The sequence below is a fragment of the Harmonia axyridis genome, chromosome X (genome assembly GCF_914767665.1).
Source record: "Harmonia axyridis chromosome X, icHarAxyr1.1, whole genome shotgun sequence".
NCBI classification, from domain to species: Eukaryota; Metazoa; Arthropoda; class Insecta; order Coleoptera; family Coccinellidae; genus Harmonia; species Harmonia axyridis.
Window position 1 is genome coordinate 11,083,228 of NC_059508.1, and position 16,189 is coordinate 11,099,416.

Consider the following 16,189-nt stretch of genomic DNA (forward strand, 5'->3'; position numbering starts at 1 on the left):
GAGCTACGCCACTTGAAACCTCTTTATGTTACAGATCAGAACTTGATCTTTGAAAAACGTTTTCATTTTAGGGGTCTATGACAAATATTTCAGGAGATATAACGATTTTTCTATAGAAATTCAATTTATTCTCTTTTTTTCCAATTTTCGAGTTCAAATTTCTTCAAAAATGTGATGTCTACGAAAAATCGGTGAGCGTTGTCAGAATTGACGATCCCTTATTAGCCGAATTCCGAACTCATCCCGAAAGTTTTTTGCAAAATTTTCCATACCTAACCCTTAGAAAACTGAAAAAAATTAAAATTTCCTTCATGGAAAAATTGTACGTCTTTCTTGATTAATTCGATTACGTAGATCACAAAAATGTTTACAGTGGGACGATTAGTCCCATCATTTCATTAAATTTATAGGTAATAATCTGAAATTAAAAAAATATATTTCAGGAGATATACCGATTTTTTGTATAGATATTCAATTTTTACTGATTTCTACCAAATTTAGAAGTTTAGTTTAGAAATCATCACAATATCCAAAATCGTTGAAAACGCAGGTAACAAACTTAGCCGTCTGGAATTACCGAAAAATTTTTCCACGGCTTGCTCTGTATTTCTATACGAAAATCACAGTTTTTCTATGCGGGGAGGGGCATCGGGGGGAGTATGTGAAATTTGCAGATTGGATAACCGCAGCAACGATGCAGGGGACTGTGTAAATACACATAGCAGAACATAACCGCATTGGTATGCCGTCTGTTGAGCTGAATGCACCACGCATTCCAATGTAATTCAATTTACAATCAACAGCCAATCAATTGATTCGAATTCAGTACATTTTCCTTGTAACGGGGATTACAATCCTTCGGCACCCTTTTTCTAGGGTGAAATTTAGGAAGTTGTCTTATACATGCAGGATGACTCAGATGATGCGGTAGTTTCCGAGGACGTGGAGGAAGTGTTGAGAGGAAGAATAGTGGATTTTCTGACGAACGAACGGGCAATAATAGAATTAGAACTTTCGGTTATTAACCCTCCACGGATTCTACAGATAATACCTCTTCAACCCTTACAAGAACTTGTGAACTTGAAGGGTGAACTGAATTTCCTGTCGAAGAATCTGACAATTTATGGGGATATTTAGGTTCTAGTTATTTTTGGAAGGTAATCCTTCGGAATCATCTTATACAGGGCGTTTTATTGATAGAAGGCAACGAAGTTGTTCTAGATATACCACATTCATTAGCTTTGAATGTCTTGGTTATCGGGTATTGGAGATTTTATGAATTTTACACTTTTCTTCATGGGGTCATAACAAGCGAATCACCTGGTATATTTTCTTCATATTTGGAACATATGTTACCTACTCAATGCTCCAATTTATCACTCAGTAACCAAAAGGCAAATTCAGGCCCGGGTTAACAAAAAAATTACAAAACAATTATGTCTTTTAAACAACCCCGTTCATTTAAAAGAGTATAAAACATTACATTTTTGCGCTGACAGTCTTACAATAAAAAATTTCAACTCAAAAGTGAAGTTTGCAGAAACTTGGATACCAAGAAGTGGTTATGAGTGACTTTTAATGAAGACTTATTGAAAATATTGAATCGATAATTAAACTGCTCCACATGAGTTAGGGATATTGACTTAAATTGAAAAAAAATGAAGTTTAAATGAGATGTTTGTGATGAAAATTCATATTGATATGATTTCAACTTGCAGGAAATAAAATTAATTTCAGCCTGTAGGTCTGCAGCGTATACAGGGTGGTTAAGAAAAATCGAGTAAAATAACGAAATTTTATTCTCGGAGAATTTAAGCATTTTAAGACTATCAATACAATGTATGGCCTCCACGGGCATCAATAACAGCTTGAAATCTACTTTGCATACTACACACGAGGTTGTTGAACATTTCTTGAGGAATTTGGTTCCATAAACGGGACAGGAGCTCTCTCAGATCATTTAAGGATTCTGGGGTAGGTTGATGATTATCTAATCTTCTTTGGAGCATATCCCATGCATGTTCTATGCAATTCAAATCTGGTGAGTGCGGAGGTATTGGTAAATGTGGAATACCAAGCTCCTCGCGCGCATTCTCATCTATTGCTGCACGGTGCGGTCTAGCGTTATCGTCTAGAAAATGAAAAGTTTCACCAATAGCAACGTGAAAATTTGGCACAACATTGTCAATGACATGCTCCCTATAGTGTAGACGGTCATATTCCCAGGCCAAATGTGTAGATCTGTGCGCCCTTTGAAACATATCCCGGCCCATACCATAACACTACCCTCTCGGAATGGATGGACTTCTTGGACACAGCGACGATTACGGGGTATGCGTGGGATTGTCCATACCCTTATTCTTCGAGAATCTGAAAATCGTCCTTATCTGGAGTCATCAGTGAAAAGGACACTACCCCAATGATGGTTCCAATTGATATGTTGCCTTGCCCATTTCAGTCTTTGACGCTTACGGTCACGTGTTAATGAAACTCCTCTTAATGGACGTCTAGAACCTAGATTCACCTCTCTCAAACGTCGTATGATTGTTTCGATGGAAACTTGGATCCCATCTGTATTTTGAATAGTATTCCGTAGCATTCTACACGTAGATGTAGGGTTTCTTCTCGCCGAAACGGTGATGAAATGATCCTGAGCAGGTGTTTTTTCATCGCCCACCAAGCCTTGGTCTTTTCAACACGGAACCTGTCTCCCTGAACCTATTCCAGAGTCGAAATATCACACTTTGGCTGACTTGGAGCCTTTCCGCAACAACAACCTGAGTTAGGCCACCCTGTAGCATTCCGATAGCCCTATTAACCTCAGCGTTTGTTAATTTACGTCTTGGCATTTTCAGAAAACTCGTTTCAAATCGAAGCCGTTGATGAACTGACTCCATTTCAAAATAAGAATATTCATGAAGCATATGCAAAGGGCTGAATGATGATGATGATGATGATATGCAAAGAACCAAACTTCAGAAAAAAGGCGACCAGATTGACGAAATGTCTCATACTGATTTTTATTGGATGGATTCGAGTTGTTTTTGAGTTTTAAATGATTTTACAGCGATTTTCTCGAAGATTACATTTCAAAACGATTGACTACGATATCCTCAACTCTTGTGGAGCAGTATATTTAACCATAAACCTTTTTATTTTTAGATATATTGTTTTCACTTTTTAAAGCTGTAAACCAACTCTTCATTCATTTTATAAAATGGGTGGTAATTGGGAACTCGCATTCTTTCGAATATGAATCTTCTGATTCTACAGATCATTTTCAGCGTATGCGCATCTTCAAAAAAGGCGATTTTCCCTAGGTGCACTTTAAATCAGAGTGAAATAACATTGTGGTTCGTCGATTTACAGAAGAGAAGTGGCAGTATATCTGGACTGCATCGAATAAATTTCTCTATAACGGCGGGGCATTAAATAATTGATTTTATTGCTGGATTCAGATCTTTAATGGTCTTCTAACAATGAAATGTGGCTATGTTCTCACTGAATTTTTAAAGGAAATTATATTTTCTGTACATTCAAAGTTACTTTCGTATTGATCACATCCAGATTGATGCTGCACTTTTGAAAAATTGGTTATCGATTTATTAGATTGATCCAACTCTTTCAAAGGCGATATTTGAACAGAACTTTAAGTTTACATTATTTGCTACAGAGCTTACATCCGGATATTGATCTGGTGAGTTTGAGAAGAAGAAAACGAAATGTTTCTAGGACACCCTGTAACTTTATGTTATCGCCCAACCTACCGGTTTTTACTGTGGGTTGTTGAGGGTGAAACTCATTTCATCTTCGGAGATCAGATGATCGCCTTTCCCTTGGTAATTTATAAACAGCAACAGCAGTGTCAACCGAATGGAATATATAGGCATCCTGATATCGACCTTTTTTTTACGGAAGGACTTTTGAATGTTCCCCTGGGATGGCGATCAACGTCGCTCCATTGAGTGACCTACACTGGACCCTCGACTTCAGCTCTTTAATCTTTGAAAACTTCAATTTCTCGAATAATTCATTGCCTACTATATTCCCTCCCTTTCGTTCTTCTTCCACCATGAAAAATTCAAATCAACGTTTTCTTCAGACGGTCAGCCTGTTTGGGAATGCAGACTTCCTTTGGATTGATGTTATCATTTGTTTTACCTGGAAATCTATAGGCTATACCACGAAAAAAAACACTGACTTGTTCCTCTTGATCAAGAAATTCACAAGCTTTTATTTTATTTTTTTATGAACATATCCATTTAAATCTACCAAAAAATATTTCTTTCAGAAATTGTGCTTTTTTCTCAATTCTATAATATATTTTTTTGTTACAGAAATTATTGGCTGATATTCAGGATAAAAAGAAGAAGCTTTTCGAATTGAACTTGTCTGTTCACCACTTTGTTGTCGAACACAAAGAATATAATGCCTCGTCTTTGAAAAATGACATTTCGCATCTCTACAGTTTGTGGGAAAATCTACATCAGAAGTAAGTACCTATAATGGTTACCAAAAAAAGAAGTTAATAATAATTGGATAGAGAAAAACACAAAGAATATAACTGAAGGATTGCAGCATTGTGTAAAATTTTTTGTCATATAAATTCTCCGAAAAATTAGTCGACACCTATTCAATGAAACTCATTTTTTCGCTGATGAAGCCCCCTTTATACGTTGAGACTAGTCATTATTTACACAAGAAATAGATGTAGTCCGGTTTTAGGGGAATCCTCGATCTCACCACGGCAATAATGATTAGCTGTAGAAGTGATTCAGTAGAAACTAATGAAACTTTATTTGGGGTAAAAGTTTGTTATGAGAATAAACTCCGGTAGATGAAGAAACGATAGATTATGTGGGATTACTGAAAGGGAGAAGAAGGCCTTGGGATACGTTTCATTTATTCAGCTTCATTTTCTGTATTGGTCATACCATATTGGAAATTTTACCCGTTATCAATATACTTATTTATTTTTATTCAAGATGAAGATTCGATTGGATTTACAAAGGTTGAGTTTGATTATACACTAAATATTCTCGTTGAATGATACGTCCAGATTCATAATTCACATACCCTTTTTCCTCCTTCTCATAATCAACTAGTTTGGTCTCATGATCAACTAATTCGGTCTCATGATCAACTGATTTGGTCTCATGATCAACTAATTTGGTCTCATTATCAACTAATTTGGTCTCATAATCAACCGATTCTTTTCGATGACAAAAAATTTGATCGCAAAATTCAGAATGTTGTATTTCACTGACCTTTCTCGTGCAGGACGGTGACATTTCCGCGAAATGAACTGTATATTTCGCGCGAAACCGACGGTAGGTTCACATCTAATACTTGGAATCGAAATAAACAGATTTAACTGTTAAACATTATCGAATACATTTAGCAGAATGAATTATTCTGGTAGTAACGTTCTCTCACGACTAAGGACGTGATAGATAGGACATTTGGAGTTTAAGGCGATGAGTATAGTGTGGAAAACTAAGTAGCTGCCAGTACTCGGTACTATCAATTAGTATTCAGCAGTTGAAGAGGACCCTCCCTCCGTAGTTGATGCATAATGACAGCTGCACCCACATATCACGTGCTGTGGGTAGCAAGTGGATTCGGGAACATTTTATATAAATATAGCTTTTCGTTGTACGTCATCCGTGATTTATTTGATAGCCTCACAGAAACGAGAGGAAAGAATCAATTGGTATTTTTCATTACCATTCACCCAACAGGATGCTAAAAGCTATCTTATCATTGTTCTTAGAATTCGAAGATTTGAATTCATTATAAAAGTCTGTGCTGCTGAATACCAATTGGTAAGTTGGTGTACCATTTGATTCCCCAATTAGATGGAGTATTTGGGTAAGGGCTGCCAAAATTTAGTTCATTGTCTAACTCGTTTAAGCTCTAAGATTATCTAACAACTTTGGAGAAAAAGGTTAATATGTCTCTCGTCATATCCATGGATTTTCTCGGAAATAATAAGAATAATATAATGCTTCATCAAATAGAGAATGTATAATATCAAATTTCCTACGAGTTCATTGTAAAGGTGTTATAATACATTTCCAAATGTGAAAATGAAACTGAAAGTGTGAAGAATCTTTCCCGAAAATTTCTGACGTCGGTTCTGTTCCTTCCAGAACTTCAGATCGATTGAGTCAACTTCAGCCGTTGCTGGAAACATGGAAGACTTTGGAAAGTAGACTAGATCAACTTCATGGGGATTTGAGAAGTGACGAGAAAACTCTACGATTATTAGATTCTGCACTGAGAGGAGGAACTCTTTCAGAACAAACTGCCGTATATGTGCGTGATGTTGCCAAGTTGCTGTCAGAAACCAACGTGGTCAAGGTGAGTTTTTGTTCGAAATACGTTATAATATTAGTTCAATGTTGAATTGGTTGTAATGGGAATTGAGTATTTGTCAAGGAATATAATTTTTCATTTTAGATACCGAAGTCACACCTTCAAAATCAATTTTTTAAACATCTGAAACAAGGGATTTGGTAGTATTAAAATTAGGGATTCATCGAGCCAAGTAGCTTGACATTTTAAACAACTACTCAAACTCGTGAAAAATCACATACTTGAGCTTGACTTTACTTGATTTTAGATATTTATTGCTTGATTCGATATCAAGCTACTTGATATTACTTGAGCTTGATATGCACGCGTCGCACGGCATATATTTCTGCGATCTCGTGAGCGCTTAGACTAAATAAGGGGATTCCTCGAGCACCGAGAGACTGAAGCATTTGCCAGTGTGACTTTATTAGTAGTTTTTCCACATTTCTATGAAATATATTGGTAGATTCTGGTGGTTTCAGAAATATCTTTCTAAAGTTGGCCAAAATGGCTTAGGAATTTTATCAACGCCACCATCTTCAGCTCCTGTTGAAAGACAATTTTCCAGAGCTGCTCTTACAGTTACAAAAACCCGCAATAGGTTAGGCGACAAATCTATTTTCGGTTCTTTCATACAATAAGTTTAATAAATATGTGTTTTCTGCGAGGTTCCTTCTCATTTCTTCATTTTTTATTGATATGATACTACACAATAAAACTGCTAAAAAAAAGTAGCTTCATATGATTCAAGTACTTCATAAATAAATACTTGAACTCAGATTACAAATTACAGATCTTCTTTTTGTTTAAGGTCCGGAATTTACATTTCCTTCGCCTCTAATTTCATTTATCCTATTTTCTGCTGTTGTCTGATCGGAAGGCTTTCCTCCCTACTTCATGTCACTTGTTTCTTTAATTTAGTTCTTTGAAAGAGGCATTTCCTCTTAATCTGTCTTTCTTATTTTGATCTGTATTTTCTTTCTTAATTCCTTATTCTCGTGCTCTTTCAGCGTCTCTATTGTCTTCTTTCTTTGTTTATTGACTATTTCTTCAATAGTTTCAATTTTCAGTTCTTCTCTGATTTGTTGCTTAGTTATATACCATGGGGCGCCAACCGCTGTTCTTATTACTGAATTTAGCGTACTTTGCAACTGATCATTATTATTGTCTTTCGTATTGTACAAGGTAAATACTTGACTAGACCAGAGATTGAAAAACTACTATTTGACTTGAGCTTGACTTGAAATCGAGTCAAGCTCAAGCCAAGCAGTATGAAAATCAAGCCAAGTCGTGAATCCCTAATTAAAATTGGCCATAACGAATCTACGAGGGCTCGATAAAAAATCAACTTACTGATGAAATCATGGTGCGAAGGACCAAAAGTGAATAGACTAAACATCCCCCTTCCCCTTCGGCGGTGGCCTACCCCCCCTAGGATTGGTCTGACCAACGTAATGCTTCGCTGGATCGTTAATCGCGTCCAGGTTGCTTTTCCGGTCACGTACCACGAATGTTCCTCGGAATCAGCGTAAAAATACAAATTTAATATCGGATCTGAGAGCTTAACTCGGGCCCAGAGGTCAGGCCCCGATCCTCCTCGACTACACAGGATAGTCAGATTATTACCAGCTATTTCCTTCCGGGCGCCAAGCCACCCCACATGTTTATAAAAACGGAATCGTCTTCCCTGTCCTCTCTTGTTTGCTTATTAAATATTTTTATAACGCCCCGGAAGGGGTCACGCGGCCGTATAGTTTTTACGTTTTTTCATTCGAGGGACGACGAATCTGGCGGTTATGAAAAAAGTTTATACGCCGAGTGTCGGAAGTTTTGATGAATGGAGGATTCTCTTGTGAAATTTTGATATGTATAAAACTCGCTTTAATTATCTTTCTGAACGGTTTCGACGTGATTTCTACGCTGTTAACATTTCAGGAGTTGTAAAAATATAGATGACGGTTATCGCCTCAATTTTCTAACGAATAACAGTGACAGTGCTTATTTATTTTATGCATTTCTTAGAAAGAAATGCATGAAAAATGGCAAAAATCAAAAGAGGAGCGACAAAGTTGTTCCCTCTTCCCTTACAAAAAACACTCTAAGTACAATTATACATCCCCTAAAAGGCCAATTGAAAAGTCCCTAGTCTAGCATAGTAAAACCCATTTTTTTCAATTTTATTTTTCTACATAGTTGCCTTCGAGGGCGATACAGCGATTATAGCGACGTTCTAACTTTTCGATACCATTTTTGTACTACGATTTGTCTTTGGATTTAAAATAGACCTCAGTTTCGGCGATTACTTCTTCATTGGCTTTAAATTTCTTTCCTGCGAGCATTCTTTTGAGGTCTCAGAGCAGGAAAAAGTCACTGGGGCCAGAATACGGTGGATGCAGAATCAATTCGAAGCCCAATTCATGCAATTTTTCCATTGTTTTTTTTATTGATTTGTTTTGATTGTCTTGATGAAACAGCATCTTTTTTCTTCAAATGTGGCCGTTTTTCAACGATTTCATCCTTAAGACGATCCAATAACGCGATATGATAATCGCTATTGATGGTCTGGCCCTTTTGGAGGTAATCAAATATATTGTACCTTGCGCATCCCAGAATACTGATACCATAACCTTGCCAGCTGACTGTTGTGTTTTTCCTCGTTTTGCATTCGGTTCATCGTGTGCAGTCCAATCAGCTGACTTTGGATTAGACTCTGCAGTGAAATGAAGGAGCCATGTTCTATCCATTGGTACATATCGACGCAAAAATTCAGGTTTATTGCACTCAAACAGTTTCAAACACTGCTCGGAATCATTAACACGTTTTTGCTTTTGATGGATTGTGAGTTTGCGCGGCATCCAATTTGCACACAACTTTCTCATGTACAAGTATTCGTGAATGATATGATGTACACGTTCAGATGATATCTTCACAATGTCAGCTATCACGATCAACTTCACTTTACGGTCATTCAAAATTAATTTGTGAACCTTTCTGATTTTTTCGTCGGTGACAGCCTCTTCGGTGCTCATTTCATCACGTTTAAACTTAGCATACCAATCAATGATGGTTGATTTTCCTGGTACAGACCCTGGAGACTCTTCATCAAGCCAATATTTCGCTTCAACTGTATTTTTTCCTTTCAAAAAGCAATATTTCATCAGTAAACGAAATTCTTTATTTTCCATCTTTTTTCAAACAAAAAAAGTAGCTACACTCACAACGCAATATCTCAAGAATTAATGGTCGGACTGCTGTCAAATTCTGACACGTATCGTTTGAAGGTTGGTACTAACTAAAAATCATATGGATTTAATACTAGCTCTGCCATTTGTGCATCAGACGGGGGACTTTTCAATTGCCAAAATTATATTACATGCTAAAGTTAACAATTTCTTATAATTTTGGGCGAAATTTTATTGAATCAGTTCTCGACTTCTGTGTTAGATTGAATCATGAAAATCGAATTCATCGAAGACAAACTAGACAGTATAAAATGATGACATATGGTTGATCTAATCGTATGTTGATTGTCCTAATTGATTTTTATTGTTTGTGAAAAATAGTTTCAAAATATCTGGTGGGTAGCTCGAATGTGAAAGTTTCGAGCGACAGGATACGAAGTTTTCTCCCAAGTTTTTTGGGTGAAAAAACTAATAAAAGTGAAAATAGACATCCATGATGCAGCCTAGTGGTCTAATGTCCTAAGAGGGGTTCTAGCGGTATAGCGGCATAACTTCGACAGTTGAGCGTATTGCCAGTTCGGCACTTCTATATAGAAATGAACCGCTCAACGTTCAGCTTCGGTAATGAAAAGTGCCGCACCGCATACTAAATAGATCTTCAGGGGTGATGGACAAAGCGAGAGCATCTGCCAGTACATGGCGGAAATTCTAGGCACAGAGATGCGGAGTCTGCAACTGGACCTCCTTCCTTCCACACACCCTGGAAATTTGGTCAATGCTTCCTCCGTTTTTTCAGAAATTCGAGGCTTTATTGTAAAAAACTGGTTATACATTTATGATTCAAAGTATTGTCCATCGCTGGCCACTACTTTCTCCCATCTTTCGGCAAGCGTACGAATCCCGCGTTGAAAAAACTGATCATCTTTTGAAGCGATCCACCAATCGATCCAATTTTTTACTTCTTCATAAGTGCCATTGATCGAAACAGTTGATAGTCCCAGGGGGCAACGTCTAGAGAATACGGCGGGTAGGGTAGGATTTCCCATTTCAACGTTTCGAAGTAGGTCTTGACCACTTTCGCAACATGGGGACGAGCATTGTCATGTTGTAAAATCACTTTATCATGTCTCTCGTTCTATTGCGGCCGTTTGTCTTTCAATGCTCGGCTCAAACGCATTAATTACGTCCGCTTACGATCGCCTGTCATTGTTTCAGTCGGGATTAATAACTCATAATACACTACGCCGAGCTGGTCCCACCAAATGCTGAGCATTACCTTGGAACCGTGAATATTCGGTCTGGCCGTTTACGTGGAAGCATTGCCGGATATCCCCATGATTTTATGCGCTTGGGATTATCGTAATGAACCCATTTTTCGTCTCCAGTCACAATGCGATGCAGAAATCCTTTCCGTTCTGCCTTGCAAGCTGTTCATAAGCAAACAAACGCCGTTCAACATCTCTCGGCTTCAACTCGTAGGGCACCCAATTTCTTTGTGTCTGAATCATTCCCATGACTTTCAGGCGTTTTGAAATGGCTTGTTGCGTCACTACAAGTGATCCTGCCAATTCTCGTTGCGTATGACTCTAGTCGTGATCATGTAATGACTACAATTCTGCATCTTCGAAATCCTCCTCTCTTCAGTCTCTTCCACTGGTCTTCAACGTCAAAATCACCGTTCTTGAAGCGTTGTAACTACTCTCGGCACATTCTTTCACTAATAGCGGCCTCAACATAGTTATTTGAGAGCATTCGATGGGTCTCACCCGCAGATTTCTTCATATTGAAGCAGACAATTCAGACCTCCAGCAAATGACAAGAATTTGGCTCGTTAGGAGACATATTTAATCGAGAATAACTTCATGGTGCAGATAGAAATCGACTAATATTTCGATGGCGTTATGACAGGATTTCGGATCTAAATTTCAAATGGTTTCATCACCTATTTCTGTTGTTTTGAAAACTAACGGGTATCGAGATAGAGGAATCGGTTACTCATTTACTCATTGATATTTACTACAAAATTGAGCAGACGCAGAAAACTCTTCGCTGATGATTCGAATACCTTTGTGTAGTTAGTTTTTAGAAGATGTGGCTTCATCAGTGGTTGAATATATTTTCTGTTGTTCCAGGGTTGTACAATACCAGAGCTTTTCACAGAAGGTTCTTGGTCAGACAGTGGTATATCCGATGAAGGATCAGAACACGATGTTGGTGAAAGAGAACGTAGATTGGCTGCCATCAGAAGGTTAGTCAGACAGTTGGAAGTAGTATTGTCCCCCGACAGTGATGCCCGTGTCCATATGGCCAGCAGACTGTCTTCTGCTGAAGAAGAACTTAAGGAACTTCAGAAGCAGTGCAGGTCTCTCATTGTACGCTCAGCAGTGTGCCCTTTACCCAACGTAGCAGGCCATTCAGAGTAAGTAATTTACGCCCAAAAATACCTGTTAATTAATTTTGACTAGAATGAATCATACGTGAATTATTTATACAACGAAATGAAGTGGAAGTAACAAATGTTTGGTGATAAATACACAAAATCCACTTACGAAAGTTTTTGTGTGAATCGTTGATTTTTTCGACGATCTTAAGAGATCAGTCGAATACTTGTACGAGCAAAACAACTTGCATTTCTTTCATTTTTTACCACTTAATGAATACAATTCAAACTGCTGTATCTCATCCATTGCATGCTTATAAATTGCAAACAAATATTTCTGACACCGCTTTTACTGTATGGTTTTGTTTTTTGTCCTACTATCATTTCGCACCTACAGAATATTTACAGGCTTGTGTCTTGACTTTTAATGAGACGATTGCTTTTTGCTTGTGTATCTTTGAGAGTTAATTTAATGGCTATGGGTGGCTGCTCTGGCCTGGTTGATTATATATGTCGGCATTTATAATACGAAGTTTAGAACTAGCCTCTATTTTTGTTTATCATTAATTAGGAGCTATTTTATTGTTATTATTTTATATTTCGAAATTAAATAGCATTGCGATGAATATGAACAAAAAATACAAGATGAATATAACGTAAAATAGATTGACCTGGATATCTTGGTCCCTCTTAAAAATCCTGTCCAATGATAACTCGAATTCAAATATCGACAATTTTTCGCAACCTCTGAATCAATAAAATATAGTTTGAATTATGTTCAGGTGACTCTATAAAATTCTTGCAGGAATGACCCTAAATTCGTCCATTTTCATAAAATGGGGAGAGAATGGGGTGATAATGTCTTGTTGAGTTTTAATCTCTGGGACGGAAAACATGAAAAATGTCTAGCGTTGGATTTTCCAGAGGGCTTACCCTGACAATATCTTGGCAGAGTCTTTGCGCTTCACAGCTAAATAGGCAGTAATGGCAGCCAGCGACGGTGCTACTCTACTCGCATATGAATGTCCTGTTTATCCGAAGGCGTCTCGACGCCGAACGCATCAGGATTATTTTCGAATTGAAAAGTATTGAAATTTCGGAAAATAATCTTAGGTCGCCATGGGAATTGGCATGATGTAATACAGACCTAAATTTCCTACTCCTAAAAAAATATTCCAAAATTACTTGAACCTGATTGTTTTTGCCCTTCAGATTCCACAGTCTTTGCTGTCATACATTCTATATTCTAACTTCTTAATTTCCATCTCTACCTGACTACTACTTTCTTTTCTTCTAAGTAGCTGATAAAGCTTTTCATCAGACAAGATCAGAATTATTCAATAACAATAGCAATTAAATTCCCTACTCCTGAAAAAATGATTCATTCTTTTCCAAAATAACCTGAACCTGCTTGTTTTTGCTTTTCAGATTCCCTAGTCTTTACTGACGTCTATTCTATATTCTAACTTCTTAATTTCCACCGCTACCTAACTACTATTCTCTTTTCTTCTAAGGGAAGTAGCTCATAAAGCTTTTCATCAGACAAGATCAAAATTATTTAATTACAGTAGCAATTGAAATTCCTTCTCCTGATAAAATGATTCATTCTTTTCCAAAATTACCTGAACCTACTTGTTTTTGCCTGGCGTCCATTCTATATTCTAACTTCTTAATTTTCATCGCTACCTAACTACGATTTTCTTTACTCCTAATGGAAGTAGCTCATAAAGCTTTTCATCAGACAAGATCAGAATTATTTAATTAGAATAGCAATTAATTCATGTGCAGTATAGAGTGGAACAGTCACAGAATATAGTATTACATTGGCATTTCTTCTTTCTCCTTACATTGTCCTATGTTAATGCCGTTGGATATTTATGGTAGTATTCATGACAACGGTTGAAGAAAAGCTAGGCGTCATGGTTACGATATTATGTCAATTATTATTCTTCAAACGTCTGAATCACTTACCGGATGAGCTTGTTGTTATTCTCGAAACTCAAACCTTTGGAAGTCTATTTGTTTATTTTTTATTTCTACATGTACGTCGGAAGCGTCAATAGTTTTTCAGGAATTTGGATGAAATGATTGGATGTGAACTGACTGGAAATTTTTGTTGTTGCAGGGATAAACACGCTGGTGAAGTCAACTCAGCCAAAGGTAAGGATGGGGGTGGCGATCCCGACGATGATGATGCTGGGAAAGCGTCTTGGTTCAAGAGAGCAGTTAGGGCCTCTGTACCTTTTCAATTAGTATTAGTCACAATATTGTGCATCGCCTGGCTGCTAGAGCCTCAATGTTGTGACAACATGAATAATTATGCATGGTCTCTAAGTCCAAAATTGCGTTATATAAACGGACCACCGCCAATATAGGTACTTAAGTTTTGTTACAAACCAGTCTCGTACCAGTTTTGTACTTAGGTTTTCACTAAAACCTTTTTTTATCGATACTTTCGTAAACAGAAAGCGATTGCTCATAGTCTAATCAAATAATCGCAGTATTTTCAATGTGCCTTCAAATAGGTCCGACATTTTTTTAATCTGTACAAAAAGTATCCGAATATTTATTTTATTTCTTATAACATATTGTTATTGTGTATATAGAGTTTTATGATATAAAATGAAAAAAATTCTGTGAATTTGCTAGGAGCAAATGGAAATTGCCCAAAATTTTCGATTGAGAAGATGCGAGTAAACTAAATTTAGTTCTTCCGATTTTCGACCTTTTTCAACGACACTATTTTTTTTTATACCTGAAGTTTTTCATTTTGTTTTTAGATATGCATGTTGTTTTCCCTTGTAAATAAATAATTAGGGCGTAGTTACCATTGATGGCATAGTTGTATGAAATATTATCAAAAAAATACGAACTGTGCCTTTTGCTAAGAGCTTTATGAAGTTATGGGAATCCAAAATAACGGATCACCCATTTATGAGTTTATAATTTCTCTTCTGAGATTTAACGATGACTTATTCGATAGGATATATTTTTATATTCGATTTTTTACTCGACCAATGACTAAGTTAGAGCGATCTAACGGCTGACATAATGTCATTCATCATGTGAACGAGACGTCTGACAACAAGAATATTATCTTGAACCCCGAAGGGAAAGACCCACCCTATACACTGCCATTAATATGGCTCCTCGTTATTTTTAAGAGCGTCAGATTTGTATCAACCTCTTTATTTACGGTAGTTGAAACTCCGTTAAGTTATTATCATTATGATGATTTCATCGAACTATTGCATGTTTAGTATTTAACTAGGTATTGCATGTGTTTAATACTGATAACGATGTGGCAACGTCGCCGTTTCCGCGTTCACTTCGTTTGACTTTTTTTTGGTCAGTATAAAGTAAGTTTTAAGTTCCTGAATCAATTTCGTACGGATATATTTATAAAAAACGTCGACGTTGTTATTTCTACTTCTTGTTCAAGAAGATCATGTTGTGTATCCGTGTTTCAAGTATTATAATTTATGTTTGTTGATGATTATGTGCTTGGTTGATATTTTTTTTTTATTGGCGAAATCATTGATACCTAATTATATTCTTCAATCCAAAATAATGTGCCATAGTCATAAAAGGTCTCTAAAGTTATGAAACAAATATATCATTTACATCATGTTGTCATTTCACTTTTTTAATTCGAATAAGAGAAAAGTATCAACCATTCCACGAAAAAAAAAATTTAGAAGAACGTGATAAGGATCCCAATTGTTTTTAAATTGGAATATGTATGTTTGATTTCGTGTTCATTTTTTATAATGTTATTTATATTGTTGTTTTTTCGATATTTTATTTCCAACAATGGTTTATGTGTAACTTGAAGAAATAACAAAAAAAAAATGCATTTCAGTTGAGTGTCCTTCAATCTTTGGTGATTGTTAATATGTAAGTTTATTTTACTCACAATTTTTCCAGATTGATGATGCTTTTGAATATGTCAAGGATCATTTTATGCATTTACTGTTTTCCTTTTATTTCGGTGCGAACAAGATGGATATTGATCCCGATTGAGATCAATCACTTCAATGTTATCGATTATTCTTTACAGTACCACTTAGGTGCAGTATATTTAATCTTTTCCAATAAAGTTTGATCGAATATTGGTTTTTTATTTTGTATTCTCACCTATCTTCCTATCCCTCTAGAAATGTTGAATATAAACGAATCATTTGAGCCATTCATAAAAGATCAACTTCTGATATTTTTTCACCTTTGGAAACTATCAACAAGGTAACAAAGTTTTTGCGGAATATTAAAC

At 36.5% G+C, this 16,189-nt stretch overlaps 1 protein-coding gene across 3 annotated transcripts in view; it reads left to right on the forward strand.

Annotated features, from left to right (window-relative positions):
- LOC123686458 overlaps window positions 1-16,029 on the forward strand; it is a 182,662-nt gene extending 166,633 nt beyond the window's left edge. For all 3 annotated transcript variants that reach the window (XM_045626608.1, XM_045626611.1, XM_045626609.1), the window contains 4 exons: window positions 4,338-4,492; window positions 6,153-6,363; window positions 11,672-11,958; window positions 14,045-16,029. In XM_045626608.1, coding sequence (XP_045482564.1) covers window positions 4,338-4,492; window positions 6,153-6,363; window positions 11,672-11,958; window positions 14,045-14,294 — 903 coding nt within the window. In that variant the 3' untranslated portion in view covers window positions 14,295-16,029. The remainder of the gene's footprint in view (window positions 1-4,337; window positions 4,493-6,152; window positions 6,364-11,671; window positions 11,959-14,044) is intronic.
- The last annotated feature ends 160 nt before the right edge of the window (window positions 16,030-16,189 follow it).